Source organism: Ornithorhynchus anatinus, chromosome 11 (assembly GCF_004115215.2).
Source record: "Ornithorhynchus anatinus isolate Pmale09 chromosome 11, mOrnAna1.pri.v4, whole genome shotgun sequence".
Taxonomy (NCBI): Eukaryota; Metazoa; Chordata; class Mammalia; order Monotremata; family Ornithorhynchidae; genus Ornithorhynchus; species Ornithorhynchus anatinus.
Window position 1 is genome coordinate 54168481 of NC_041738.1, and position 25744 is coordinate 54194224.

At 60.9% G+C, this 25744-nt stretch overlaps 1 protein-coding gene across 3 annotated transcripts in view; it reads right to left on the minus strand.

Annotated features, from left to right (window-relative positions):
- Positions 1–4412: 4412 nt before the first annotated feature.
- UBE4A (ubiquitination factor E4A) overlaps positions 4413–25744 on the minus strand; it is a 33160-nt gene continuing 11828 nt past the window's right edge. For all 3 annotated transcript variants that reach the window (XM_029074933.2, XM_029074934.2, XM_029074935.2), the window contains 16 exons: positions 24154–24306; positions 23867–24026; positions 23352–23554; positions 22981–23172; positions 22206–22539; positions 21754–21880; positions 18145–18449; positions 15494–15626; positions 11941–12128; positions 10854–10954; positions 10657–10770; positions 9016–9190; positions 8576–8756; positions 7687–7834; positions 6659–6816; positions 4413–5816 (listed from right to left, as the gene is read on the minus strand). In XM_029074933.2, coding sequence (XP_028930766.1) covers positions 5681–5816; positions 6659–6816; positions 7687–7834; positions 8576–8756; positions 9016–9190; positions 10657–10770; positions 10854–10954; positions 11941–12128; positions 15494–15626; positions 18145–18449; positions 21754–21880; positions 22206–22539; positions 22981–23172; positions 23352–23554; positions 23867–24026; positions 24154–24306 — 2808 coding nt within the window. In that variant the 3' untranslated portion in view covers positions 4413–5680. The remainder of the gene's footprint in view (positions 5817–6658; positions 6817–7686; positions 7835–8575; positions 8757–9015; positions 9191–10656; positions 10771–10853; positions 10955–11940; positions 12129–15493; positions 15627–18144; positions 18450–21753; positions 21881–22205; positions 22540–22980; positions 23173–23351; positions 23555–23866; positions 24027–24153; positions 24307–25744) is intronic.

The window sequence follows — 25744 nt, forward strand, 5'->3', positions numbered from 1 at the left end:
CGTGTGACCCTTGGATTTGTATCCTTTATTCACCCCTCCCTCGGCCCCATAGCACTTACATATATACCTGCAATTCGTTTATTTATATTCATCATTCGGTGGTACTTACTGAGCGCTTACGGTGTACTTCCAAGCACTTGGAAGGCATGGCAATATAGAGAGACGATCCCTGCCCACAGCGGGCTCGCAGTCCCGGGGGAGGGGGGGACGGACATCAAAACAAGTAAACAGGCGTCAATATAAATAAAAGGAATTACAGATATATACGGATATACCTAAGTGCCGCGGGGACGGGGAGAGGAGGGAAGAGCAAAGGGAGCAAGTCGTGGTGACGTAGAAGGTCCGTCTCCCCCTCTAGAATGTTTGTTGTGGGCGGGGAATGGATTGTACTCTTCCAAATGCTTAGTACAGTGCCCTGCGCACAGTTCAGTGCTCAATAAATACGACCGATTGATCGGCCATCCCACCCCATGCCCTCCGCACTCCCCGGTCAGGCTGAAGGAAGCACATCAGGCTTTTGGTAAACCGGGTAGGATCTGCTTCCACATGCCTCTTCCCCCCTTTACCCCGGGATTCTTTCGAAAGCAAACAAGGGAAGTGTCTGCGGTGGCTGGGGTCGTGTCTGAATGTTTGTAAATTTAAGGTCTGTACGAACACTCCTGCTGAAGTTGGGCATGAAATGGTAACCTTTCCGGAATGTTTCCAAATCCACTTCTGACGACTAAGTTTCGATTTTCACGGCAAACCATTTTTTTCCACCCCTGCTCCTCCTCTGTGGCTCCCTGCCCTGTTGGTCATAGCAGGGATTATTTTCTCACCCCACGTGACCGCGCAGAGGCTCCGGCTGGTAATAATAATAATAATAATAATCGTGGTATCCGATTAATGCTTACTCTGGGCCAAGCACCGTACTAAGCGCTGGGCCAGATACAAGACAGGATAGTAAGAGGGATCACGTTTTGCAGGTGAGGGAACTGAGCTATGGGGAAGTTTAGAGTGACTTCCCCAAGGTCACGCAGTAGACAAGTGGCAGAGTCTGGATTGGAACTCAGGTCCTCCGAGTTGGCGTTCCGCTAAGTAGAACCGTTTCCCTAGGCCGCCTACGATTCGGAGGACTACTGCCCAGAGATGACAACTTGGCAACCAGGATCAGAAAGTCACGCAGCCTGCCCACTGACCTGACTTGGGCTAGACTCTGTGGCCTTTGTTGATTTTCAATCTTATAGGCAACCCCCATTTCTAAGTTTAAAGCACCTGAAAAGGTTGCATTTTCCAAATCAGTTCCTCTAAAGCCTCAGAGCAGCAGCATGGCCAAGTGGAAAGAGCACAGGCCTGGGAAGCAGGGATCTGGGTTCCAATCCCCGCTCCACAACTTGCCTACTGTGTGACCTTGGGCAAGTCACTTGCTTCTCCGTGCCCTTGTCCTTATCCGTAGACTCGGGATGCGAAGCCTATTCCTCCTCCCCCTTAGACCGTGGGCCTCCAGGGGGACGGGGACTGCGTACAACCTGATTAAAATATCTACCACAGTGCTTGACACAGAGTGAGCGCTTAACGAACGCCATTATGTCGTCATGATTTTTTTTAACGTCCATCTCTCCCCAGGTAGACTTTACGCTCATTGTGGTCAGGGAACGTGTCTACCGAACCTGTTGTATTGTACTCCCATCAGTGGCATCGATGAGCACTTACCCATGTGCAGAGCACTGTACTAAACCCTTGGGAGAATACGACTCACCGGAGTTGGCAGACTGGTTCCCTGCCCACACTCTTCCATGCGCTTGGTACAGTGCTCTGCACAGTACAGTGAGAAGCAGTGTGGCTCAGTGGAAAGGGTCCGACCTTTGGAGTCAGAGGTCACGAGTTCGAGTCCCAGCTCTGCCACTTGTCAGCTGTGTGACTGCGGGCCAGTCACTTCACTTCTCTGTGCCTCAGTGGCCTCATCTGTAAAATGGGGATTAGGACTGCGAGCCCCACGTGGGACGACCCGATTCCCCCGTGCCTACCCCAGCGCTTAGAACAGTGCTCTGCACAGAGTAAGTGCTTAACGAATACCGACGTCATTACAGTGCTCTGCACCCGGTAGGTGCTCATGGATGACGACGATCTCGTTTTAATATTGTCTGGGAAAGTCGTGCCTAGTGCAGGATATTTAAGCATGAGCTGGAAGGAAAACGCTTCATTAACGGAGGCTTCCACGGTCATTTATAAAAGTTGTTTCTGTGCTGGCAAGGAGAGACCATCTTATGCTCCACTCTCTGCTTATGCTGAGCCAACTGAGGAAAGCACAGACCGGGGCTTCCCCTCCCATTCACCAACTTTGGCTCCATCCTCCTAGCTTTCAGTTTGCGTCGGGAGCTTCGAAACAGCACGAGCCAGAAACCCGGAGCGACTCCGACCTCCCGAACGGTGATTCCGGTGAACGACATGAAGATCATCCGGAAGGCTGCCGGAAACGGCTGATTTGGGGGGGATCCATCACCCACTTTCTTCCCCACCCAAGTGCCAAGTTCCGTTTGTGCGTCTGCCTCCGTCTGTTCTTTCCCAGAAGCGTCAGAGCCCCCCGTCGGGTAAGAGGCAGTCGGAGCTCAGGAGGGAAACTAGCGGAAAGCAGTGGTTAGATTGACTTTTGTTCTCCTGTGAGGGAGAACCCGGGGGGCGAGGCCTGAGGAGGACGGGCCCTGACCACCCCCAAGCCAATCCTACCCCTCCCACGACCCTGCCGGCCGAAGGCCACGGGAAGACCCCTTCCCCGGAGGGGAGCGGACCCTCCGTCATCGGTATTAAGATCCTTGCTGCAGGGGACGGGAACTCAGGTTGGCAGTCTACAGGGTTGTACGGCGTTATACAGAGCAGCAGCACGGCGTAGCGGATAGAGCACGGGCCTGGGAGTCGGGTTATGGGTTCCAATCCCCGCTCTGCCACCTGTCTGCTGGGTGGCCTTGGCCAGATCACTTCACTTCTCTGGGGCTCAGTTACCTCATCTGGAAAATGGGGATTAAGACTGTGAATTCCATGCAGGACAGGGACTGCGTCCAACCTGCCTAGCTTGTATCCACCCCAGCACTTAATAATGTTGGTATTCGTTAAGCGCTTACTATGTGCAGCGCACTGTTCTAAGCGCTGGGGTAGATACAGGGTAATCGGGTTGTCCCACGTGAGGCTCACAGTTAATCCCCATTTTACAGATGAGGGAACCGAGGCAGAGAGGAGTGAAGTGACTTGCCCAAAGTCACACAGCTGACAAGTGGCAGAGCCGGGATTCAAACTCATGACCTCCGACTCCCAAGCCCGGGCTCTTTCCGCTGAGCCACGCTGCTTCTCTAGTGCTTGGCACGCTGTAAGCGCTTAATAAATACCATTATTATTCTCGCTATTATTATTATTATTATTCCAGCCACCCTGCCCCCAACCGGAAGCCTTTCTATTTCCGGGTGGGAATCCAGTCTCCCTGGTCCTTCTGTTTCACGGTTTTCCATCTGAGTCACCTGTAAACCGGTGGTGTTCACCTTGAGGCTAATCGGTGCCGGAGACTGACTCCACGCCCAAGAGGTCCTAGCCCACTCTAATATTCCAAAAGCCAAGCTCTGGCTTTGCTCCCCGCTTAAGGATACGACATCCTAATCCATTTGGGGAGCTGGTCCCCTCCCGCTATGCCACTTCTGAAAGGACAGATATAAAGACACTGCTCCTGGGAGAATGCTTTAGGCAGCCTGCTAGCTTGAACTGGTGAGTGAATCTCCCTGCTAATAATAATTATTGGACCTGTTACGCACTTACCACGTGCCAAGCACTGCTCCGACCACTGCGGTAGATGCAAGTCAATCACGTCGGACACAGTCCCTCTATCCCCCACGGGGCTCACGCTCTTAATCCCCGTTTTACAGAGGAGGTAACTGAGGCCCAGAGAAGCTAAGTGACTTGCCCAAAGTCATACGACAGACATGTGGCAGAGCCAGGATTAGAACCCCGGTCCCTCTGACTCCCGGGTCTGTGCTCTATCTACTAAGGCCCTACAGACCTCACTATACTACACTAAGCCTCACAGACCATCTACTCGGAAGGAAGGGGGGGGGGGGGACACACCGAGGCCGGCTGTGGCGAAACTGCCGATTGCTTGCTGGGTGACCTTGGGCAAGTCACAACTTCTCTGTGCCTCATTTTCCTCAACTGTATAATGGGGTTTAAAGACCTGTCCCGCCTCCAATTTAGCCTGAGAGCCCCCCGTGGGACACGGACCGTGTCCGACCCAACTTCCATCTACCCCGGCGCTGAGGACGGCGCTTGACCCGCGGTAAGCACCCGACAGATGCCGTGATAAAACCCCCCCAGAGCAACCGATTTTACCTTCAACCTAAGACGCTAAAGGTCCGCTAGGCCCTCAAGTCCAAATACTCACTTCCGCGCCACGCTTGACAACGTAAAAGTTTTATTTATATAGAGCGGGGGTCCGTCGGCAGATGTAGCTACACGCGCTGGATACCTACATACATGCAGGAGGGCACGCTATAAATTGGTGAGCGGTTCGTCTCGAACCTGTATGTACACGGTATCTATGTACACGGAGACCCCGGGGTGGAGCGGAAGGGCCGCAGGCTGGCCCGGAGTCACCTCTAGGTGGTTCGGAGGCGAAGGGAACACCGGCGGCCTCAGCCCGGTCTGCAGGCCCGGTCCCGAGCCAGCAGAAGCGGGTGGCCAACGGGCTCAGATTCATCGGCTCCGCTCGCCCCTCGCTCCACCCCGCCACGAGGCAAGGCCACCTCTCTGCCTAGAAGCCTCTGCCTCGCTATCGCGCCCCTTTGGAAGCCGGGGCAGTGTTCTGACCACGGGGGGCGGCCCCGTTGGGCCCGGAGATGGAGCCGGGGGAGGGAGGCGGGGGGGGGGGGGGGGCGGGGACGGAAGCCCTTGGGATCGGGCCCGGGAGGACACGACCGACGGCTCGGGCCAGGAATCGCATAAGGGGCCCTGCCGCCGGCCGGTCGGGCTCTCGGTCGCCGGTGAGGCGCCGGTATTCACATTAAACATCCTTAGGAAAGAGAACATTCGAGAGGAGAGAGGCCGGAGCCCCAGACGGCGAGATTCCCCCAGGCCCCTGCCCCCAGCAGGCCTTTACGGTGAAGCCGACGGCCACGGGAAAGGTGACGTCAAGCAGAGAACACCAAAAAAATACCAAAGCGCAACCGACAGAGTCGAGGAGACCGGTGGTTAAAAGAGGCAGGAAGGGTTGAGGGTCTCCCATCGTTAGAGGGCGGGGAAGGGGCGGGCCGGGGGGGGGGGGGGAGGGGGGGTTTAAAGTAAGATAGATCTTGGGAAGAAAGGGAGGAAAGACGGATAAAGGGAATGAATGGCAAGTGGAATCTGGAGACTCTTCCTAGACCCGGCAATATTGCACTAAAGATGATTTTTGGGGGCCTTTTGGGGTTGGCATTTTATACATGGGCCGTTCCCTGCTTTGGGGAGAGGGGAAAAACAGAGGAAAGAGAGAGAGAGAAAGAGAGAATACCGAACTCAAGAAATACAGTGAGACGGAGAGAGAGAGAGAGAACAAGAGACGGAGAAAGAAAGGGAACCAAACTCAGAGAATCGGTGAGAGAGACCCAGAGGGAGAGGAAGAGGCAGGCAGAGAAACCAACAGACTATCGTTTCTCCACGCTGGTGGTTGGCTTTCGGTTTGTCGGGTTCACGGCGTGTCCTCTCGCTGCTCTTTTTCCTGTTTCCTCTCGGCCAGCCACTTCTGGATCTTCTCTTTCAGTTCTGTGTTGGGCCGGATCTGGTCCATGGTGAGAGGGCTGCGGTTAAAGGGGTCCGTCTGATCGCTGAGGGGAGAGAGGCAGAGCGCGTGAGCTACTCCTAGGTGCTCCGGGGATTTCCTGGGGGATCCGGGAACGCAGAGGGCTGGGAACGGGCCCTACCCCTGCCTGCGGAGGGGAGGGACAGTGACTCAGAGTGTCTGCTGCTGTGGAGTCAGGCAGGGCCGCGAGTCAGCCAGCCCCATTCTCAGACGCCCCAAGAGAGAATGAGAAACAGACCCTCGAGCAGCACCCGCGGCAGTAAATAACCTCTCCACTTCCCCACTGCCATGACCGCAGAAACCAACTCTTCGAGATCTCTCCTCCTGCCCCACGGCCCCCGTGTTTTCCTCAGGCCTACGCCGCCTGGCTCGCGCGATGGCGGTCGTCTGAGAGCTGCCCGACCGGCTCCCGGCTTAGGGTTCAAAGGAACGCGTCCGCTTCGCGATCGGCAGAGAGGCCGGGGTGGCCCCGAAGGCCGCCGGGCCGCCGGGCAGGCAGCCGCCCGCCCGGGGCCGGGAACAGGTCACGCCGGGGGAGGGGGTTGAAATCTGGAAGAGGACGGGGCTAGTGGGCCGACGACGGGGCCTGTTCTTGTGCAGTCCTCCGGGAAGCCTTCGGCCACCACGCGGTCGGTGAGGGCCGAGGGCAAAACGTGGGGACAGTTCTGGTATCCGCTCCGGGGAAGAGAAAACCGTTAAGGTAAGGAGAAGGCGCTCCTCCCGAGCCGGGGTGAAGGGGATCCCCCATTCCTGAAGCTCGGACCCGCGCGTCGCCGGATGACCCAACTTCCCCGGGGGCGTCACCCCTCGCCTCCACCTCGGAGGCGGGCCGACCGACGCGGGACCCCGATGCCCGGCCCCGGATACCTGAGCAGGTGCCTGGCTATGGTGGAGCGGTCCACGGTGACCCGGGAGGACGGCAGCATCACCGGGTCGGACATCAGGGTGCTCATGATGGGATCCAGAAACTCGTCGCAGGCGTCGGCGTACGTCTCCTCCTCCTGCTGCTGCCGGTCTGCGAGAGACTGAAAGCGGGAGGCCGGCTGCCTGGCGCCCGCCCTGGCGGGCCCGACACGATGGGGTCTCCCGAGCGCTCGGCCGGGGGGCCGGGGACGCCCGGAGGGGCCGGGCCAGAGGCGGAGCCATTTTCCCTCCGAAACTCCGAAACCCAGAGGATCGAGCCCGTGCCGCTTCCCTCCCCGTCTCCGGGCTGCTCTGGGAGTCCGAAGGTGGAACCCGGTCTCTGGCGCCCGATGGAAAAACCGATACTGCTCCTGCCGCCGGGAGGCGGGGTGGCGATCGGGGGCAGGTGAAAGCGCCTGGGGCCGGGCGGGTAGGCCGGGACCCGGAGCAGAGCTTATGACCCGCCTGTACACCACTCCTCACAGCCGCCGGGGCCGACCGGCGCCGGGTGAGGCCGGCCCAGTCCGGGCGGAGATTCCGGCCCGAGGGTCGCCCAGGGGTCAGACGGTGGGCCGCGGCGGCTTAGAGAGGGTTCCGGTCATTCTCGCGTAAACCAGAGCGGGGAGGTGGAACGCGGGTGTTCGCCGACTGCCTGCGGCGAGCTCCCGCCGACTCTATAGACACCTAACTCGGGGGCCTTCTGCTGCCCCGACCAGTGCCCCAAATCCCTAGTACGTCCGGGCAGCCGCGGGGCAGGCAGGTTTTCAGAAACAGGCCGAGGGTGCCTAATTCGGAAAGGCGAGGCCCCAGGTTAGGCCAAGGGGCATCGGAGGTCTCCGGCTCTCCTTCCGGAATCTTCCCCGCCACTCCGGCCCAACCGGGTCTCAGGAGGAGACGGAGACGACCGGCCAGCCGGGCTGGCCACCTGACGCCTCCCCTCCCGCGCGGCCCCCCCTCTTCTCCTCTCCTCTCCCCTACCCCATCTCTCTCACCTTGATCCTCTCCGCCAGGTTACTGAAAGCCACGATCATGTTCCCGGGCTTGTTGATTTTCTTCAGGACCCGGACCGTCTGGGCGAAGAGAGTCGGGGAGTAGGAGCGTCCGTCCTTGGGCACGGTGGCACAGAAGTTCTCCTCGTCGCTGCGGGGTCGGCGGCACGGGGGCCGGAGAGGGAGAGGGGCGGGGTAAGTGAGGCGGAGGGGAGGGGCGGGAGGACCCCAGCCGCGGGGGAGTCGACGGGCCCGAAGGGACGCCCCGCCGGCACCTTGAAGGACGCAATCTACCTAACCGATCAGCTGGACGATCCCTACTGCGGCTCAGGCGTGAAGACGCAGGCTAAAACCCGCCGGGTTGAGTCCCCACGGCAGTTCCCCCACCTAGGTCCCTCGGGCGAGTCAGTTCACTTCTCCGTGCCTCAGTCACCTCGGCCGTCGAACGGGCATTAAGACTATGAGCCCCGGGTGGGTCGGGGACGGCGTCCAACCCGACCTGCTCGAATCGATCCCAGCGCTCAGTACGGTGACTGGCACACAGTAAGCGCCTAAAAAATACTATCGTCAGCATCATCTCCTTCGGGTCGGCGCTGAGGCAAGGAGAGGCCCCACCTGCCTCTGCCCCCCCTGACCGCGGCCCCTCCGTTTCAAACAATCATCCAACGGTCTTTATTGAGCGCTTACCGTGCGCGGAGCACGGCACCAACCGCTCGGAAGGGGAGAGCATAACAGAGTCGGTAGACACGTTCCCTGCCCACCGGGAGCTTACAGTCTAGAGGCGGGGTTTCGAGTCATCTTGCCCGTCTCCACCCCCGGCCCCGTACCATCCCTTCGGCATTTCTGCCCCCTTTGCGGCCCCAGCCCCCTAGACCCCGGGGCTCCCGCCTACCCGAGGTTCAGGTAGATGGTGCAGATGTCCGAAACCAGCTGCTGGGGCTTGAAGTCAAACTCGCTGAAGTCCTTGACTTTCAAGGCTCCCATCTTGGGGCCCACCAGGTGCTGGAGGAAGTAGTTCAGCATGGAGATGATGCGCTCGGCCAGGAACGGGTGCACGAACAGGGACTTGATCTCTGAAACCCAGGACCACTGGTTATTCCGTTACTTATTCCCTCCGGGCTGGCCAGCGGTGGGCCCGTGAAAGGAGGGACACGCGCTAGCTCAAGGCTAGGCTGGACCACGGCTCCGCCTCTAGCTCCAGGCCTCACTGGGCCCCTTGAGCCTGCCCTCCCCCACGCGCCCGAGCCGGCCCCTTTCCTTCCCGACCCGAAGGCCGGGGAGGGCTGGGCAGGGTGGCCGGTCTCCGGTTCCCGCCGGCCCGGCCGGCCTTACCTGAGGTCAGGAAGGCCAGGGTGCCGATGGTCTCATTGGACATGATGTTGTGAAAGCGGGCCAGCTGGCCGAACATCTGCAGGCTGGCCTCCTTCTCCCGGCGGGTCTCGGGGGCGAGGCGGTCCCACTCCCCCCGGTCCTTCTCGATCTGCTGAATCTTGATCTTGCTCAGATACTGGAGGGGTGGGGAGAGGGAGGTGGACGGAGAAGAGCCGGGGGGGGGGGGGGTTAAAAGGGGAGGGAGATGCCGAAACGGTCCCCGACAACCGGGTGACCGGGCCGGAGGGTCGAACTCCCGTCCCGGTTTGGGCGGCGAGGAGAACCGGGATCCCTTGGCAGCGTGTAAGCGACGGCACGCTGGACGGACGACTGGCTGGGAGAGAGGACCGTGGCTAACGGGAATGGTAACTGCGGTATTCGTTAAGCGCCTTACCGCGTGCCGAGCGCCGTCCCACACGCCGGGGTAGGTACGGAGAAGTGATCAGGTCCGACACAGTCCCTGTCCCAAATGGGGCTCACGGTCTTAATCTACGTTTGAGGGAACGACATCGCCGAGGCCCACAGACTCGCCCCAGGTCACGCAGCAGACGAGTGGCGGAGCCGCGACCGGGACCCGGGTCCTTCCGACTCCCGGGCCCGTGCTCGGGACCGCACGGTCTCTGCAGACCTCCTGGCTGCCGGGGCGAGCCTCGCGCCGGGCAAAGCGCTCCGAGCGAGACCCGCCCGCTTCGCCCGGCCACGTGACCGGTGCCGGCGAGGGAAGAGGAGGTTCCGAAAAGCCCGGGTTCCGGTCTCCGTCTCTCCCGGCCCGCCGTCGGCTCCGCCCCAGAGGCTCCAGCGGGAAGGAGGAAACTCAGGCCGGAGGCCGCCGGGCCGTTCCAACCCCGGTAGCCGAGGGGGACGGCCAACCTGCCCCGGCCCCCGGGGGGCCGCCGGGGCCGTCCCAGGTCTCACCCGTCCGTCTCCCACTCTAGGTGGCCACCCGCCCCGGCTCCCGCTTCGGGATCGGCGACGGAGTGCGTGTGGCGGGTAGCGCGTCGGCTCTGTGGGTGCGGAGAGCTTTTTATAGCAGCGGTGAGCAGCCCCACAAGGAGCGGTAAAGGAATAAATCGCCCCCCTCGGAGGCTGAGAGGATCTCAGCTGTATTTGATACTTCGTCAAACCCAAAGGATTCACGGGTCTCCTGACAGGCGGAGCTGGAACGTCATCCCGCCATCGGGCGCGGGAAGGCTCAGGGAACGGGTCCGTTTACTGTTACACTGTACTCTCCCTCGGCGTTTACTACAGTGCTCTGAGCACGGTAAAATAAATACGACTGAACGAAGGCGCTGAGACTTCGGGAGAAAAGCCATTCTGCTCCGGCCCTGGCATCTCCAGGCCGGCGTCAGGGCCGACCCGATTACGCCGACGGTCCCTGGCATCCCAAACACGTCCTCCTTTCACCAAAGCCGCCCGGCCGGGTCCAACTAGCTCCCGACCTGGGCCAGGTCGTGAGGTTGATTCCCGCCTCGCGACCCTCGGGCCGTCCTGGGGCTGGAGACCAGTCAAGGGCCCGGCTGGGCCCCCGAGCGGGAGGGCTCTCTCCCCAGGAGCCCTCTACCGCGGCTGCTCTGACGTCAGGGTTCGGGGCCAGCTCCCTACCTGAATCGCCTCGTCCAGCAGGAAGATGGCATCATTCATCAGCAGGTTCAGGAAGCGGAGGAAAAGTGGCGGGTTCATGGCTTCCAGGTTCTTGGAGGCGTAGTCAGCCAGATCCTAGAGCAACAGGGTGGGTGTCAGTGCCGGAGCGGGGGGCCGGGACCACCCCGAGACACCTCGCCCCCGGACGACAGCCTCACCTTAACGCTCTCCCGATAGGCATCCGTCCCCCACATGTACCTCAGGATCGGATACATGGGCCGGCGGTAGTTAAACTTCTGCTCAAACTGATGGGGATCCCCTAGGGACAGGCCACGGGAGGAGAAATCCGCGGTGAAGCAGCAGGAGGGGCGGGCGCCTCCCCCCCCCCGACTTCACGTCGCCCAGGGCCCCGCTGGACCCGGCTTTCTCGCTTGCCACCCGCTTGGCTCGAGGGCGGGGAGCCGGCCGCTCCCCTCGGACGGCGCAAGGGCTTCCCGCGGGCAGCCCGACGGGGCAAGGGGAGCCGAGAGAAACGTGCTCTCTAACGCCCAAACTAGGGGCGCTTGGCCAGCCTCACGCCAGCACCCGTTCTGGCCGGGCCCGCCACATCGCCCGCTCTCCTCAGGGCCCGTTTCTGTCCCCTCCGCTTCAGCTGGACCGCGGGGCCTCCGGAAGGAGGGCCAGCCCGCTGCCTTCCGTCAACTTGACCTCGGAGTCGGGCCCCGAGGGTCGGCTGCTGTCGGTATCTGTTGAGCGCTCACTATGCGCAGAGCACCGTTCTAAGCGCCGGGGTAGATACAGGGTCATCAGGTTGTCCCGCGTGAGGCTCACGGTCTTCATCCCCATCTTCCAGATGAGGTCACTGAGGCCCAGAGAAGTGAAGTGCCTCGCCCGCGGTCACCCGGCTGACAAGTGGCAGAGCCGGCATTCGAACCCGTGACCTCCGACTCCCAAACCCGGGCTCTTTCCACCGAGGCCCGCTGCTGGAAAGGGCAAGGAGGCCCAGGTCAAGAAGGGTGAGCTCCCAACGGCGAGGCCACATCGGACCTCCCCGGCTCCGAAGAGGAGGCTCGGGAGTCCCCGGGCTCGACCCGCCCCTGGAGGACCAGGCAGGACCCCGGTGACCGCTGGAAACGCAGCCGCCTCCGCCGCGGAGCCCGGCTGGGTCCGGGGCGGGGAAGGAACCGGGCCGGAGCCGCTCGGCCGGTCGGGCGGGTCGCCCCGGGTCCGATTAAACCAGTGCCTCGCGGCCACGCGGCCGGACGAGGACCCGCTACGGGGGGTGCCCCCTTCCCGCCCGCTCACCCGTGAACTCGATATCCACGAAGACCCGGATGAGGGCCTCGGCCAGCCGGGCCGCGTGCGGGTACGCGCAGAACACCCGCTTGCGGTGGAATACGCTGCACACCAGCGGGTTGGCGGGCTGGTCCAGGTGGGGCATCACCGCCTCCAGCACCTCGGCCAGCTTGGCCCGCAGGTGGGGGTTCTTCATCCTGTGGGGGCACCAAGGACGGTCTCGGAAGGCGCCGGGGAGGGGGAGGGAGGGCGCCGCTCTCTGGGGCAGCAAAAATGACGACGATAATGATGACAGTACCGACCACGGCATTTGTTCGGCACTTATTACGTGTCAAACGTTGCACTAGGCGCAGACCCGGTCCCTGATCGGGGTCACGGCTGAAACGGTAGGGGGAATAGTTAATAATAATTACAGCATTGGTTCAGGCCTAACCTAACACTACACTAAGCGCCGGGGTAGGTAGAAGGCGACCAGGTCTAACGGAGTCCCCGATAAGGGCGGCGGTCAAGTAGTAGGGAGGACAGGCAATAATAACTGCGGCGTCTGTTAACTGTTATCATGTGCCAAGCACTGCGCTGAGCGCTGGGGTGGATACAAGATAATCGGCCCCTCGTGGGGCTCACAGGAGGGAGAAGGGATACTGAATCCCCGTCTTGCGGGTGGAAGGAAACTGAGGCCCCGAGAAGGGACGTGACTTGCCCAGGTCACACAGCAGACAAGCGGCGGAGCCGGCATTTGAACCCAGGTTCTCTAACTCCCCGCCCCGGGCTCCCGCCGCCGGGCCAAGCCGCCGCGCTGCCTGTTCGGTCAGATCAATCTAGAAATCGGCGGCATTTACCGAGTGCCTGCTGTGTGCTGAGCAAAGCGCTTGTGAGAGTACTCCACAACGAGCTGGCAGACACGCTCCCCGCTCACAAGGACGTGAAAACCCGCTGACACCCTGCTTCCGGGCCCAGTTGAGGCAAAAGCCGGGCAAATCTTATGAACTCGGAGAGGACTTCTATGTACGTCTCTCTCTCTCTCTCTCTCTACCTGTTATTTACGTAGGTATATTAGTTTCTGTCTCCCCCCTCTAGACTTCGAGCTCATCGGGAGCAGGAGCTGCGTGTCTGTTGTTATACTGTACTCTCCCAAGCGCTTAGGACAGTGCTTCGCATAGTAAGCACTCAATCAACACGACTGGATGAACAGTCTGTTGTCTGTGGGAAGGCCGAGACCGTCGCTCCGCGCTGTCCAGGGCACGGAGGGGCGGCACTTCATCCACTCATTTTCTCCTTCTCTCTGCTGGGCCTCGGTCTCTGGCCCCCGTAAATGGGGTTGTGGGAAAGGAGGGGAAGCACTCGCTTCTGGTTAGGGCAAGAGCTTTCCCTCACCGAGGAGGACGTGCGGGGTGTGTGGGGGGAGAGATCCAGGGGCCGCGGCACAGGCAGGACCTCGCGCTCTCCTCCTCCTCACCGCCCCGGTGTCCGGCACCCGGGGACCTCGCCGACCCGCCCCGGCTTATCAGACGGGGCCGGCCCCATTTGGGAGAGAGAGACCAAGCGACGGGAGACTTCGAGAGATGGGAGACGACGGAGAGCGAGGCGGAGAAGCGGAGGGAGAAGCACCGCGGCCTAGGGGTCGGGAGGACCTGGGTTCTAATCCCGGCTCCACGCTCGTCTGCCGTTTAACACCGGGCAAGTCGCTTAGCTTCCCTGGGCCTCAGTGGCCTCCTCTGCACACTGGGGAGGAGGCCTGTGAACCCTACGTGGGACACCAACCGTCTTCAACCTGATTAGCTCGTACCTACCCCAGCGCTCGGTACAGTAGTTGGCACGTAGTAAGCACTCAAATATCACGAAGAAAATAAACAAATAAAAATCCCCCCCCCAAAACAAGCCCAGATCTATCACCCCATTCCTAGCTTACTAACACTTTCCCTCTGCTCCCCCTCCCCTCCCTTCCGCCCTCTGCTCTTCCCCCTCCCCCCCAGCACTGTGCTCATTTGTATATATTATCTATTACCCTACTAATTTTGTTAATGAGGTGTACATCTCCTTGACTCTATTTATCTTGATGATGTTGTCTTGCTTTGTTTTGTCCCGTTTCGCTTTGCCGTCTGTCCCCCCCCCGTTTAGACCGTCAGCCCGTCACTGGGCAGGGACCGTCTCTCTCTGTGGCCCAACCGTCCATTCCAAGCGCTTAGTACAGTGCTCTGCACATAGTAAGCTCTCCATAAATACTATCGAATGAGTGCAAATTGGGCAGGGATCGTCTCTGTTGCCGAATTGTACATCCCGAGCGCTCAGTACAGCGCTCTGCCCGCAGTAATCGTCAAGGATGAATGGATGGATGGACGAATAGCACCGAGTTAGGCTTATCACGGCCGGCGGCAGCCGCCGTAACAGCTACCAGCAGGCCGCCGCCCTCCGGCTTTGGTTCCCCAGATCACGGCCAGCGCGGGAGGCGGATTCCGAAGACTCGGTCCCCACGTCGACCCCACCCGGGGAGCAGATCCCCCGAGGGCGCCGTCCTCCCCTCCTCCGGCCCAGCCCGCGCCATCCCCGACCGCCCCGGGCCCCTCGGCTGAGTCGCTCGTGCTACGGTCCGAGAGCTGGGTGCCCCAGGCGCCCTGATCCGGCTGTCTCTCTCTCTAGACTGAGTGCTTGAGGTGGGCAAGGAACGCACCTACCGACTCTGTTTTCTGGGTTTTTTTGATAGTGATGTGCGTTAAGTGCTTACTACGTGCCAGTCGCCTGTACTAAACCCGAAGGAGATTCAAGATATTCGGGTCGGGGGTAGACAGGCTTCTAGATTGAAAGCCCGCTGTGGGCAGGGACTGTCTCTACTTGTTGCTGAATGGCACTTTCCAAGCGCTTAGTACCGTGCGCTGCGCACCGTAAGCGCTCAATAAATACGACTGAGCCAGTGAACACACAATAGGACGGACACGGTCCGTGTCCCACGTGGGGCTTCACAGTCTTCGTCCCCCCTTCTACCCACGAGGTGACCGAGGCACTGAGAAATGGAGTGACTAGCCCAAGGTCACGCAACAGACCAAGTGGTAGAACGGGGATTAAAACACAGGGCCTTCTGCCTCCTAGGCCCGTGCTCTATCCACTAGGCAACACTGCTTCTCCGTTAGACCGTTCTCTCCCGGGTGGTCGGTAGAGTGTTCCGCACACGGTAAGTTCGTTCATTCAATAGTATTTATCGAGCGTCTACTATGTGCAGAGGACTGTACTAAGCGCTCGGAATGTACAAATCGGTGACAGATAGAGACGGTCCCTGCCCACTGATGGGCTTACGGTCTAATCGGGGGAGACGGACAGACGAGAACGACAGCGACAAAGAGAATCGAGGGGATGAACATCTCATTTAAACAGCAGCAAATAAACGGAATTAAGGCGACGTACGTTTCATTAACAAAATAAACAGGGTAATGAAAATATGTACAGTTGAGCAGACGAGTGCTCGATAAAGAGTAAGCGCTCGATAAATCCGCGTGATTGATTAAAAGCCCACCCCACCGCAGGCCTCGAGGTTGCAGGTGGCGACGGGGCCGCCATGACCGTGACTCACCTCTCGATGCTCCCGGTGAAGACGGTGACGAAGTGAAGGACCTGCTCCAGGGAGTCGGCCGAGGTCTCCAGCATGTCGTCGGCGAAACGGCGCAGGAAGATGAGGAAGTCGCCCAGGTTGTCCGCGAAAAATTCTGTAAGAGGAGATAGGCGTTCCCCGGTTGGCCCTCTCCGTCTGGCGCGGGGGCCGAGGGGAGCCCGCGGTCCACGCCGGGGCCATCTCCCCTGGGCCCCGTCGAGGTCACTTCCTTCTCACCCCGAAGTCTGATGGAGCGTATTTAAATCGGGGAGGTCAGGGTCCCGGGGAGACACGGTGGGGGCCGAGGGCAGGAGGAGGAAAGAGGGGAGACGGGTCTGGGGTCCAGGCCCTCCGACTCCAAGCCCGATTTTGCACCGAGCCAAAGGTGTCTGGAACGGACCCATCTCACCCATCCCTCGGTTACTTTAAATCGTTTATACAGTACGAACGACCTACTGATTCAGATTAACGTCCGTCTCCCCCCCCCCCCCCCCCAGACTGTAGGTTCGCTGCAGACACATTTCACTCATTCCCTCGGTGACTTTAAAGTGTTTATATAATACGGATGACCTGTTAATTCATATTAACGTCTGTCTCCCCCTCTACACCGTAGGCTCGTTATGGGCAGGGAACGTGCCCGCTCACTCTGTTGTACTGTGCTCTCCCAAGAACTCATTACGGTGCTCTTACGTTTGTTTTGAACTTTCCACTTTCAAATTTCAACGGGTGGGGAAGGAGAGGAGACCCGGTGGTGGAGGTTTAGGTCGACTAATAGACGGACCCCTTGCCCGCATCCTCCCTCCGGCGCCTGGAACTTCGCTCCTCCCTCGATGTGCAACAGACCAACCCTCTCCCCACCTTCAAAGGCCTCCTGAAATCTTATCTTCTGCAAGAGGTTTTCCCCAATTCCCCATCGCCCTCTCGGTCACCGAAGCACTTCGTTCTGTACCTTTTGGGCACCTCGCCTGCGGGCCCACTGCGCTTCCACATGTACCGATGATTTATTTTCGTGTCCGGCGTCCCCTGTATACCGTACGTTCCTCGCGGACAGGGAGCGTGTTTGCTAACTGTTGTGTTATAGCGATTAATACAAAGTAGGCGCTCCATAAACTGAGCACTTACCGGGTGCAGAGCGCTCCACTAAGCACCTTGGTGAATACTACAGAGTAAGTAGACCTGCCCCACTAGGGCGGGGGAAGTTTGAAATACTTAGGCGCTCAGGGGGAACGGCCTCAAAAGTGTAGGGAGGGAATAATAACGATGGCATCTGTCAAGCGCTTACTATGTGCCAGGCACTCTTCTAAGCACTGGGGTAGATACCAGGTAATCGGGTTGTCCCACATGGGGCTCACAGTCTTCATCGCCATTTTACAGATGAGGAAACTGAGGCACAGAGAAGTGACTTGCCCCCAGCTGACCAGTGGTGGGGCCGGGGTTAGAACCCATGACCTCTGACTCCCAAGCCCAGGCTCTTTCCACTAAGGGTAGCCCTGTATCTACCCCAACGCTTAGAACAGTGCCCCGCACCTAGTAAGCGCTTAACAAATACCAACGTTATTATTACTAAGCCAGGCCGGAACAGAGGTGGGGGAGAGGAGAGACTAGTCCGAGATCAGGTAAGCAAAGAGCGAGGAGTGAGGGACGGAGCTAAGAATACCAGGTTTGAAAACAGCTCCGAATAGACTGAATAGTTCTCTGTCGATGGCTTGGAGTTGTGCCTACCGGGCAACCAGTCTGATGGGGGTTTTTTGGGTTCCGTTTCGTTTTTAAACGGTACTCGTTACGTGCTTACCGCGTGCCGGGCACGAGCTGATCGGGTCGGACACGGGCCGCGTCCCCCCCTCTTCCTCCCCATCTGTCAGATGAGGTAACTGAGGCGCCGAGAGGTGAGGTGACTTGCCCGAGGTCACACGGTAGACAGGCGGCAGAGCGGGGATCGGAACCCAGGTCCTTCCGATCCCCAGGCTCGTGCCCTGTCCACGGAGGAAATGGCCCTTTCCACTTGCACCCCTGGGACCGTCTGCAGCGTGGCTCGGTGGAAGCAGCCCGGGCCCGGGCGTCACAGGTCATGGGTTCGAATCCGGGCTCTGCCACTTGTCGGCTGTGTGACCGTGGGCAAGTCACTTGACTACTCTGTGCCTCGGTTCCCTCATCTGTAAAATGGGGATGAAGACTGAGCCTCACACGGGACAACCTGATTCCCCCGTATCTGCCCCAGCGCTTAGAACGGTGCGCTGCACATAGTAAGCGCTTAACAAATACCAACATCACTATCAGCGGCAAGAGGACGGGCTTGAGATTCGGAGGCCCGCCGCCCGTCAGCTCCGTTACGTGGGGCAAGTCACTTAACCTCTCTCTGCCTCAAGTTACCTCACCTGTAAAACGGGGATCTAAGACCGTGAGCTCCACGTGAGACAGCCTCATTATCTTATATCTAGCCCAGCACTTAGCCCAGAGCTGGGCGCGCAGTAAGTACTTAACAAATGCTGTCGTTATTTACAATCCCCGGGGCCCCCTCCCGGGTTAGGGGGTGGGGGGAGGATGCCAACGTGAGGATTTATTTCAGTGAGGTCCCAGTTCCCGGCCCCGAGTTACCCAGTCAGTCGGAGACCCCGAGGGAAGGGTCGGCTCACCCGGTACGTAAGCCAACGAGTCGTACTCCTCCGGCAAGGGGAAGGTGAGGTCCGCGGGCTCGGTGCCGTGGTTGCCGATGGCCAACTGGACCAGGAGGACGGCCGTGGACACCTGCAGGTTGAGGCAGTTCTGCAGCATCTGCGGCTCGGTCACGGCGGTCTTGGTGGACAGGTAGATGGTCATGAGGCGCTCAAACTGGTCGCGGAGGTTTTCGGCGGCGGGGCTGGAGCCGTGCTGGGCCTCGCGCCAGGCCACCTGCAGGCGGTGCAGGCTCTGGTTGATCTTCACCATCTGGTCGTGCAGCCTGGTCCCGCGGGGGAAGACGGGACGAGACGTCAGGGGAGGGGCGGACAGAGGCGGCTTCGCCCCGGGCCACCGGACCGCGGCGGTCGGGGGAAGCGGGGAGGCCCGCGGCCCTCTCCGCTGGGTTGAGCCGCCAGTTGAAGCGGCGAGGCGGGGCGGGGCGGGGGAAATACAGCCAGGAAGCAGCCCGGGGGGTGACGGCCACAGCTCGCCGGGTTGCCTTTTGTTTTTAATGGTATCCGTTAGGTGCTCACCGTGCGACAGACACTGTCCTGAGCGTGGGGGTTGGTACAAGATCACCGGGTAGGTCACAGTCCCTGTCCCAACACGGGACTCACAGTCTGAGGGAGAACAGATATCAATCCTCCACTGTACAGACGAGGAAGCTGAGGCCCGGAGAAGTGACCTGTCCGAGGTCGGACGGCAGAAAAGCGGCAGAAGCAACGTGGTCTGGTGGACGGGGCACGGGCCCAGGAGCGAGAAGAACCTGGGTTCTAATCTCGGGTCCGCCACCTCTCTGCTGGGTGATCTTGGGCAAGTCGCTTCACTTTTCCGCGCCTCAGTCGCCTCATCTGGAAACGGGGGATTACGACCGTGAGCCCCGTGTGAGCCGGAGAGTGTGTCCGACGTGAAGTTGTACCTACTCCAGGACTTAGTTTAGATCCAGGATTAGAGCCCAGGTTCTCTTACTCCAAGAGCCGGACTCCCAGGCCACGTGGCTTCTCTCTGGAGGCCTCGCCCTTCCCTTGCCTTTATGCCACAGACCCCGTCTCTACCCGTACCCCGGGTGTGACATCACAGGAGAAAAGGTAGCGCGTACAGCTCTGCAGGACATCGTTCTTTTAGATCACCTGGATGCCCTCGGCGACATTTTAAGGGGTCACCCTTCAACTCGACCCTGCCACCTTCCAGAATGATGACTGATAACTTGCCTTGTGCCGGCCACTAGTACCAAACACTGGGGCGTACGCAAGGCGACCGAGTCGAACAGAATCCGGGGACCGAACCGGTGGAGGCTGGGGGCCTCGACTTCAGCCCCCGGCCGCCCCAGACCCAGCGGCCTTTTGAGACCAGACCTGGAAACGTCCCGGAACGTGCCGTCCCGGAATCTTCTCTAACGAAGGAAAGCCCTAGCGGCTCGACGTCGCGGGAACGAGAGGGAGTTTCTCTGTGCAGGGAGCAGGCTCGGCCGTAAGGGCCGACTGCCCGTTGGGCTCCGCGGAGAGGGGCTGGGCCTCATTAGCGGAGAGCGGGTGAAATCCCCTTTCTCTTTGAAACTCCAGGGGAAAAACAAAACCAAAAAAAACCTCAGGCTGAACTTTCACCTGTGGCCTCATTCGGACAGTCTCTGGCAGGGGGAGAAAGAGCTTCCTCATGAGGAATGTTGCTTCAGCCAGGCGCGGTGGGGAGGGTGTTTGCTTTCAGAACGCATCTCACGCTGGGGGAAGGGGAGAGGCAGGCAGGATTCCATACTCCCCACCTTTCCAAAAACATTTCAGACTTGGAGAGGCCTCGGAAGTCTGGCGCCAGCCTCAGTCTCCCCAAGGAAACTGGCTGCCCCTGATTTTCCTTTCAGCCACTTTTTGCCTGACTGCTTTGGTGTTTTCCCTCCCCTCATCCGATGGCATTCCAAGCCGGCTCTGCCCCGTGAGAGAAGAATCACGAGAAGCAGCGTGGCTTAGTGGAGGACAGAGCACGGGGCTGGGACTCAGAGGGACCCGGGTTCTCATCCCGGCTCCGCCACCTGTCTGCCGTGCAGCCCTGGGAAGGTCATTTCACTTCTCCGGGCCTCAGTTAACCCATTTGTAAAACGGAGATTAAGACCGTGAGCCCCCTCGGGGGACAGGGACCATATCCAACCTGATGGAACTTGTATCTAGCCGAGTGCCGAGGACAGTGCTTGGCACATAGTAAGTGCTTAACAGGTATCATTATTGTATTTATTTCCTTTTTAAACTCAGACAGACTTCCAGTGAGGGGGCGATCGTCGTTTTGGCTGCTGTGGGTTTCCGCCTCCTGTGCCATCCCCACACCCCCGCACTCTCCAGAGGGGGATCGGAAAGCCGTGTGCTCTGAGCGGAAGGAGGCTGGGGAAACGGGACAGAGCCGGGAGTTCTCGCGACCCCCAGCCCCCCCGTGCCGGCGTAGGTCGGCCCGCTGGCTACGGCAGGCACGGTTCCGGGGGGAGCTCGGGGGCAGAACCGACCGGGCGAACGCCCGGATGAGACGCCGGGGGTGTCGGGGCGGTGGCTCGGGCCCGCCGACCCCGTCGGGACCTCCAGACCTCGTAGAGGCCCCCCGGAATAGGTGTGAAGACTTCGCCGTGAGGGAAACACGTCGCTGGCCCCCGAGGGGTAGTCGCCGATTTCTTTTTCAAAGCCAGCGTAAGGATGAGATTGGAATCGGTCCACGGGTACGCCTGGGTGAGGCTTTGTCTGTTCAGTGTAGGCGGGTGGGGGTTGCCCTCCGGCGAGCTGCCTGAGCAAGTAACCACCCGTGCGTGAGACCACTCGGAAAAGACGAAGCCTCTGGATCTATTACGGGCCACAAAGACCCCACGCCCAGCACGCGGGGCTGCACAGACACATCAACACACGCAGCTTCAAACGAGAAGCAGCTTGGCCTAGTGGACAGAGCACGGGCTCGGGAGTCGGAAGGATCCGGGTTCTAATACTGACTCTGTCACATGCCTGTTGTGTGACCCTGGGCAAGTCAGTTCCCTTCTCCGTGCCTCAGCGCCCTTGTTTTTAAAATAGGGATTAAGATCGTGAGCCCCGTGTGGGACGAGGACCGTGTCCAAGCTGATTTGCTCGTATCCACCCCGGCGCTTAGCACGGCGCCTGACACACGGTAGGTGCTGAACGAACACCCCATCTATCAGTATTGCTATTACTTCTAAGTGGGCCTTTCCCGCCACATGAGAATTAGTAATAATACTCGTGGTACCGTTAAGCACGCTGTGCCGAGCCTGGCAACAGGCACCGGGGTAGCTGCGCTATAATCCGACGAGGCAACCCCTGTGCCGGGTGGGACCCGCGGTCTGAGGGGGAGGGAGACAAGGTACTTCACGCGCAGTTCCGCGCCGGGGAAACCGAGGCCCAGCGAAGTCACGCGACTGGTCAACGCGTCGCACGGCCAGGATCGGAAGCCGGGGTCCCCTAGGTCTCGGCTCCAGGCTTCCTCCACCAGGCCCCGCCGCTTCCGTCCACGTCACTTCCCCCCTCCCGTCTACCCTCACCCCCGGGGGCGGCTCTGCCGCTGAGCGATGCCCTCCCCACCCGCCGTCCCCGCCTTGGGGCCGTTACCTGTGAAACCCCAGGTGGAGGGTATACTGCGTCAGGACCAGGTTCTCCGTCACCAGGTTGTAACTGGGGGCGAACACCGGCTCCTGCTCGGTCTCGGTTGGGATCAGGCAGGTTTCCTTATCCAAACCTCGAAGAAGCCACAGGGGACGGTGAGCAACCCCCGCCCGCCCTCCCTCCCTCGCCGGGTCGGCCGACGCCGGGGGCCCGTGAAGATGCCGGCCTTGAGAAGCCCAGCCTTTGGGCTCGGGTCTGCCCTTTCCCCTCGCCCCCTCCTCCGGCTCGGCTTAACCCGTCTCCCGGCCGGTGGGGCGGGGAAGACCCACGCGGGAGGGAGGAGGCCGAAGGGGAGCCCCCCTCCGCCCGCCGCCCCGAGGGGGGCGCCTCCGGCGACACCCGCCCATTTCCCGAGGGGGCATCTGCACCCCGGCCAGCCGGCCCCTTTCCTCCCGCACCTCTCAGGTGCACGTTCCTGATCCGCCTCTCTTCCTCATTCAGCTCCTTCAGGGCACAGTAGGTGGGGTTGAAGGTGAGGAGCCGCGGGGACTTGGGTTTGCAGAAGGGCTGGCACAGCCTCAGGAGGGCGGCTCCCAGGTTCAGGAAGAAGGCGTCCGAGGCGTACATCTGGAAGAAGATCTCGGGCATCTGGTTGGCCCAGATCTTGGTGCGGCCCGCGTTGGCGTGCAGGCAGTTCCCGAGCCAGGACAGGATCCGGTCCTTGGTCTCGGGGGAGAGCTGGAGGAGGTTCTTCAGCATCTGGTAGAGCTTCTCGTGGAACTGCGCCATGAACTGTTACCAAAAAAACCCCACCCGGCCCTTGAGGTTCGCCGGCTTGGGGCGCGCGCCCGGCCCCACGGGGAGCCCTCCCGGGGACCGCCGGGCCTCCCCGGCGGGGATTTCCCGAGAAGCCGCCGGGCTTCGCGGCTTCGGGGAAAGCCTCGTGGGCCTGCCGAAGCCAGGGGCCGGGTCCTCCTCCCTCCCGCTCTGGAGGGGTGGGGGAGACCCGGGGCGGAGAGCGGTGGGTCGCGGCCGTGGCCTAGAGCGGCGACGACCGAACCGCGGCCCCCCAGGCCCGGTGCCGTCGGCTCGGCCGGCCGCGCCGGATCCCCCCGGCCCCCCGCCCCGGAGGCAGAGTGGCCGAGGGCTTCTGCAACGGGCCGGGAGACGCGCCGCCCTACAGCCGCCTCTCTGGGTCACGGGACGCCCCGGGGGGGGGGGAGCAGCCCCCACCTGGTGGATGTTGGCTTCCTGCACTTTGATCTCCTGGGGACTGGAGCGCGACGGATTCAGGAAGTAGTCGTGGTTCTCCACTACGCCGGGGGTCTTCAGCAGGCAGGAGATACTCAGGACGGTTCCCAGGAGGGTCTTCTGGTACAGCTGCCCGTTGCTGGGGTCTTTGGGCTGAATGTAGTCCACAAAGACCTGTAGGAGAGAGGAGACGAGGCACCGCTGACCCTTCCCGGCGGGTGAGACCGGAGAGGGTGGTCCGCAGGCGGAAGCAACGGTCTGTCACCGGGAGGTGTCCCCCCCCCCCCGCGCCAGACGGTGGCCGAAGACCGGGGAAATAGAGCGAGGGGGCCGCCGGCTTTGAGCGACCCCACCTTGGCTATATCTTTCTGCCGGGTGAAATAGAGAAGCACGTCCAAGTAGGTGTACAGCAGGGTCTGGCAGAGGCTCAGGTCCTTTACTCGACCCGACACGACGTCGAACACCGGGATCATGACTTCGGGAAACGTCCGGACCTCCTGGTCGGCCGTCAGGGCGCCGATGACCTCCTCCAGGAACTCGGTCACGTCGTCTAAGTCTAGAGAGGGGCGGGGAGGGGAGGAACCGGTGGGCGACCCCACCCGAGACGCCCGGAGCGGGTTCCCGGACCCCTCTGCCCCCTCGGGGGAGATTCAGTCAGCTAATCGGATTTACCGAGCGCTTACTGAGTGTACGGCACCGGGCCCGGGGGGCGTACAACACGACGGTAGACGGACACGCGCCCGGCCCACGGCGAGCTCGTTTCCAAGTTGGTCCGGACCCAGTCGGGAGCCTCCCTGGCCTCGGGGAGATGGGGGTCGGCCCCGGCTGGTCACGGGGCCCGAGGGGACGGGGCGATCCGGCTACTCACGGGCCCCTCGGATGGCCTCCAACATCAGGTCGACCAGCTGCTCGGAGACGTTCTGGTTGACGTAGATCTCCGGGGTGAGGAGGACCGTGCGGGTGTTGGACACGGTCAGGTTCCGGCACCGGACGGCAAAGGGCAGCAGGTTCTCGGGCACTTTGGTTATCTGTGAGGGGGACCAAGGGAGAGGGGTACGTGGCGGGGGTCCGGGGCCCCCGCCTGCCCCGAGGGAGACGGAGCTCACCGACCGGAAGGGGAAGGCGCTCCCCCCAGGGCCCGTCTCCCGTCCCTACCTCCTCCTTTGCTCTCTGGAAGCAGGCGTACAGGTAGCGGAGGCTGTGCCTCTCCCCGGCGTCCCGGTCGGCGGAGAGGTTCAGCGTGGTGGACGAGGTCATGTGAATCAGATGGTGGGCGGGCTCTTGCAGGAGCAGACGGGAGAAGAGGGCCTGACGAGAGAGGGGCCGGGGGGCCGGTTGGCCGACTTGTACGCAAGGCAGGGACGTTCATTCATTCGACAGTTTTCTCCGAGCGCTTGCCGCGCGCAGGGCACTGTACCGAGCGCCGGGAGGGTACGATACAACAATATCGCAGTGGCCGGGGCCCGGGCTGACCGGGGCCGAGGCCAGTCCCACCCTGGAGGGCTGAGGAGCAGGAGGGGACAAACCATCCGCTCACAGGAACGGACCCCTTCGGCTGGCCGCGAGGGTCCAACGATGCCCCCCCTAAACCGGGAGCCGACGGACACCCACGAGGCCGGAGTTCTTGTACGACCGGGCGCTTGCTGCCCGGGCCCACCTTGGAGCCAAAGTTTCGGTGGCGTTAACGGAGGCCGTGGCCCGGAGAGGGCAGTCGGTCAGTAAACTCTATTTGTCGAGCGCTTACTGTGCGCACGGCGCTGTACTAAGCACTGGGGAGAGGGCAGCGCGGCTCAGAGAAGCAGTGTGGCTCAGTGGAGAGAGGACAGGTTTAGGAGTCAGGGGTCACGGGTTCTAATCCCGGCTCGGCCACCTGTCAGCTGTGGGACTTTGGGCACGTCACGTCACTTCTCGGTGCCTCAGTTCCCCCACCCGTAGAATGGGGATTAAGTCTGCGAGCCTCACGTGGGACACCTTGATTCCACCCCAGTGCTTGGCACATAGTGAGCGCTTAACAAATACCAACATTATTATTACAATATAACACTATAACAGACACATTCGCTGCCCACAGTGAGCTTACGGTCTAGGGGGGGAGGCGGACTTTAATTTAAATACAGAAATTACCGACATGTACATAAGCGCCGTGGGGCTGGGAGGGGCAAGAGCCTCCCCCGCCCCCGCCCCGCCCAGGACTGCAACTAAGTACTGAACTTAACATTTTGAGTTGGGATTCCTCTGTTTGTTCGTCCATCCCTTCATTCAGCTGTATTTATTAGGCGCTTACTATGGGCAGAGCACTGTACTGAGTGCTTGGGAAAGTACGATACAACACAAACAGGTGACAGGCAAACCACGACGAGTTTACGGTCTGGTGGAAGGAGAAAGTCATAAATACAGATAAGTAAAATTAGAGATGTATACATTAGTGCCGTGGGGCTGGGAGGCAGGAGGGAGAGCAGGGCAATTCATCTGTCCTCTCTCACGGAGACAGCGAGCCTTGTGGGACCGTTTAACTTGCGTTGACTCTAGCACCCGGCACGGTCCTTAGCCCGTAAATGAGCGGCTCATAGACACCGTAACTGACCGAGAGACGAGCAGTACCTAACCGGGCCGTTTCCCGGCAGGGAGAGGGGCGACGGGGCCGGCCCCCCCGGCCCACCCGCCCCCTAGGCCGCAGTCCAGGCCCAAGCGCTCCGCCCGGGGGGGGGGGGGGGGGGGGGGGGGGTTGAGAATCCCGCGCGTGGGC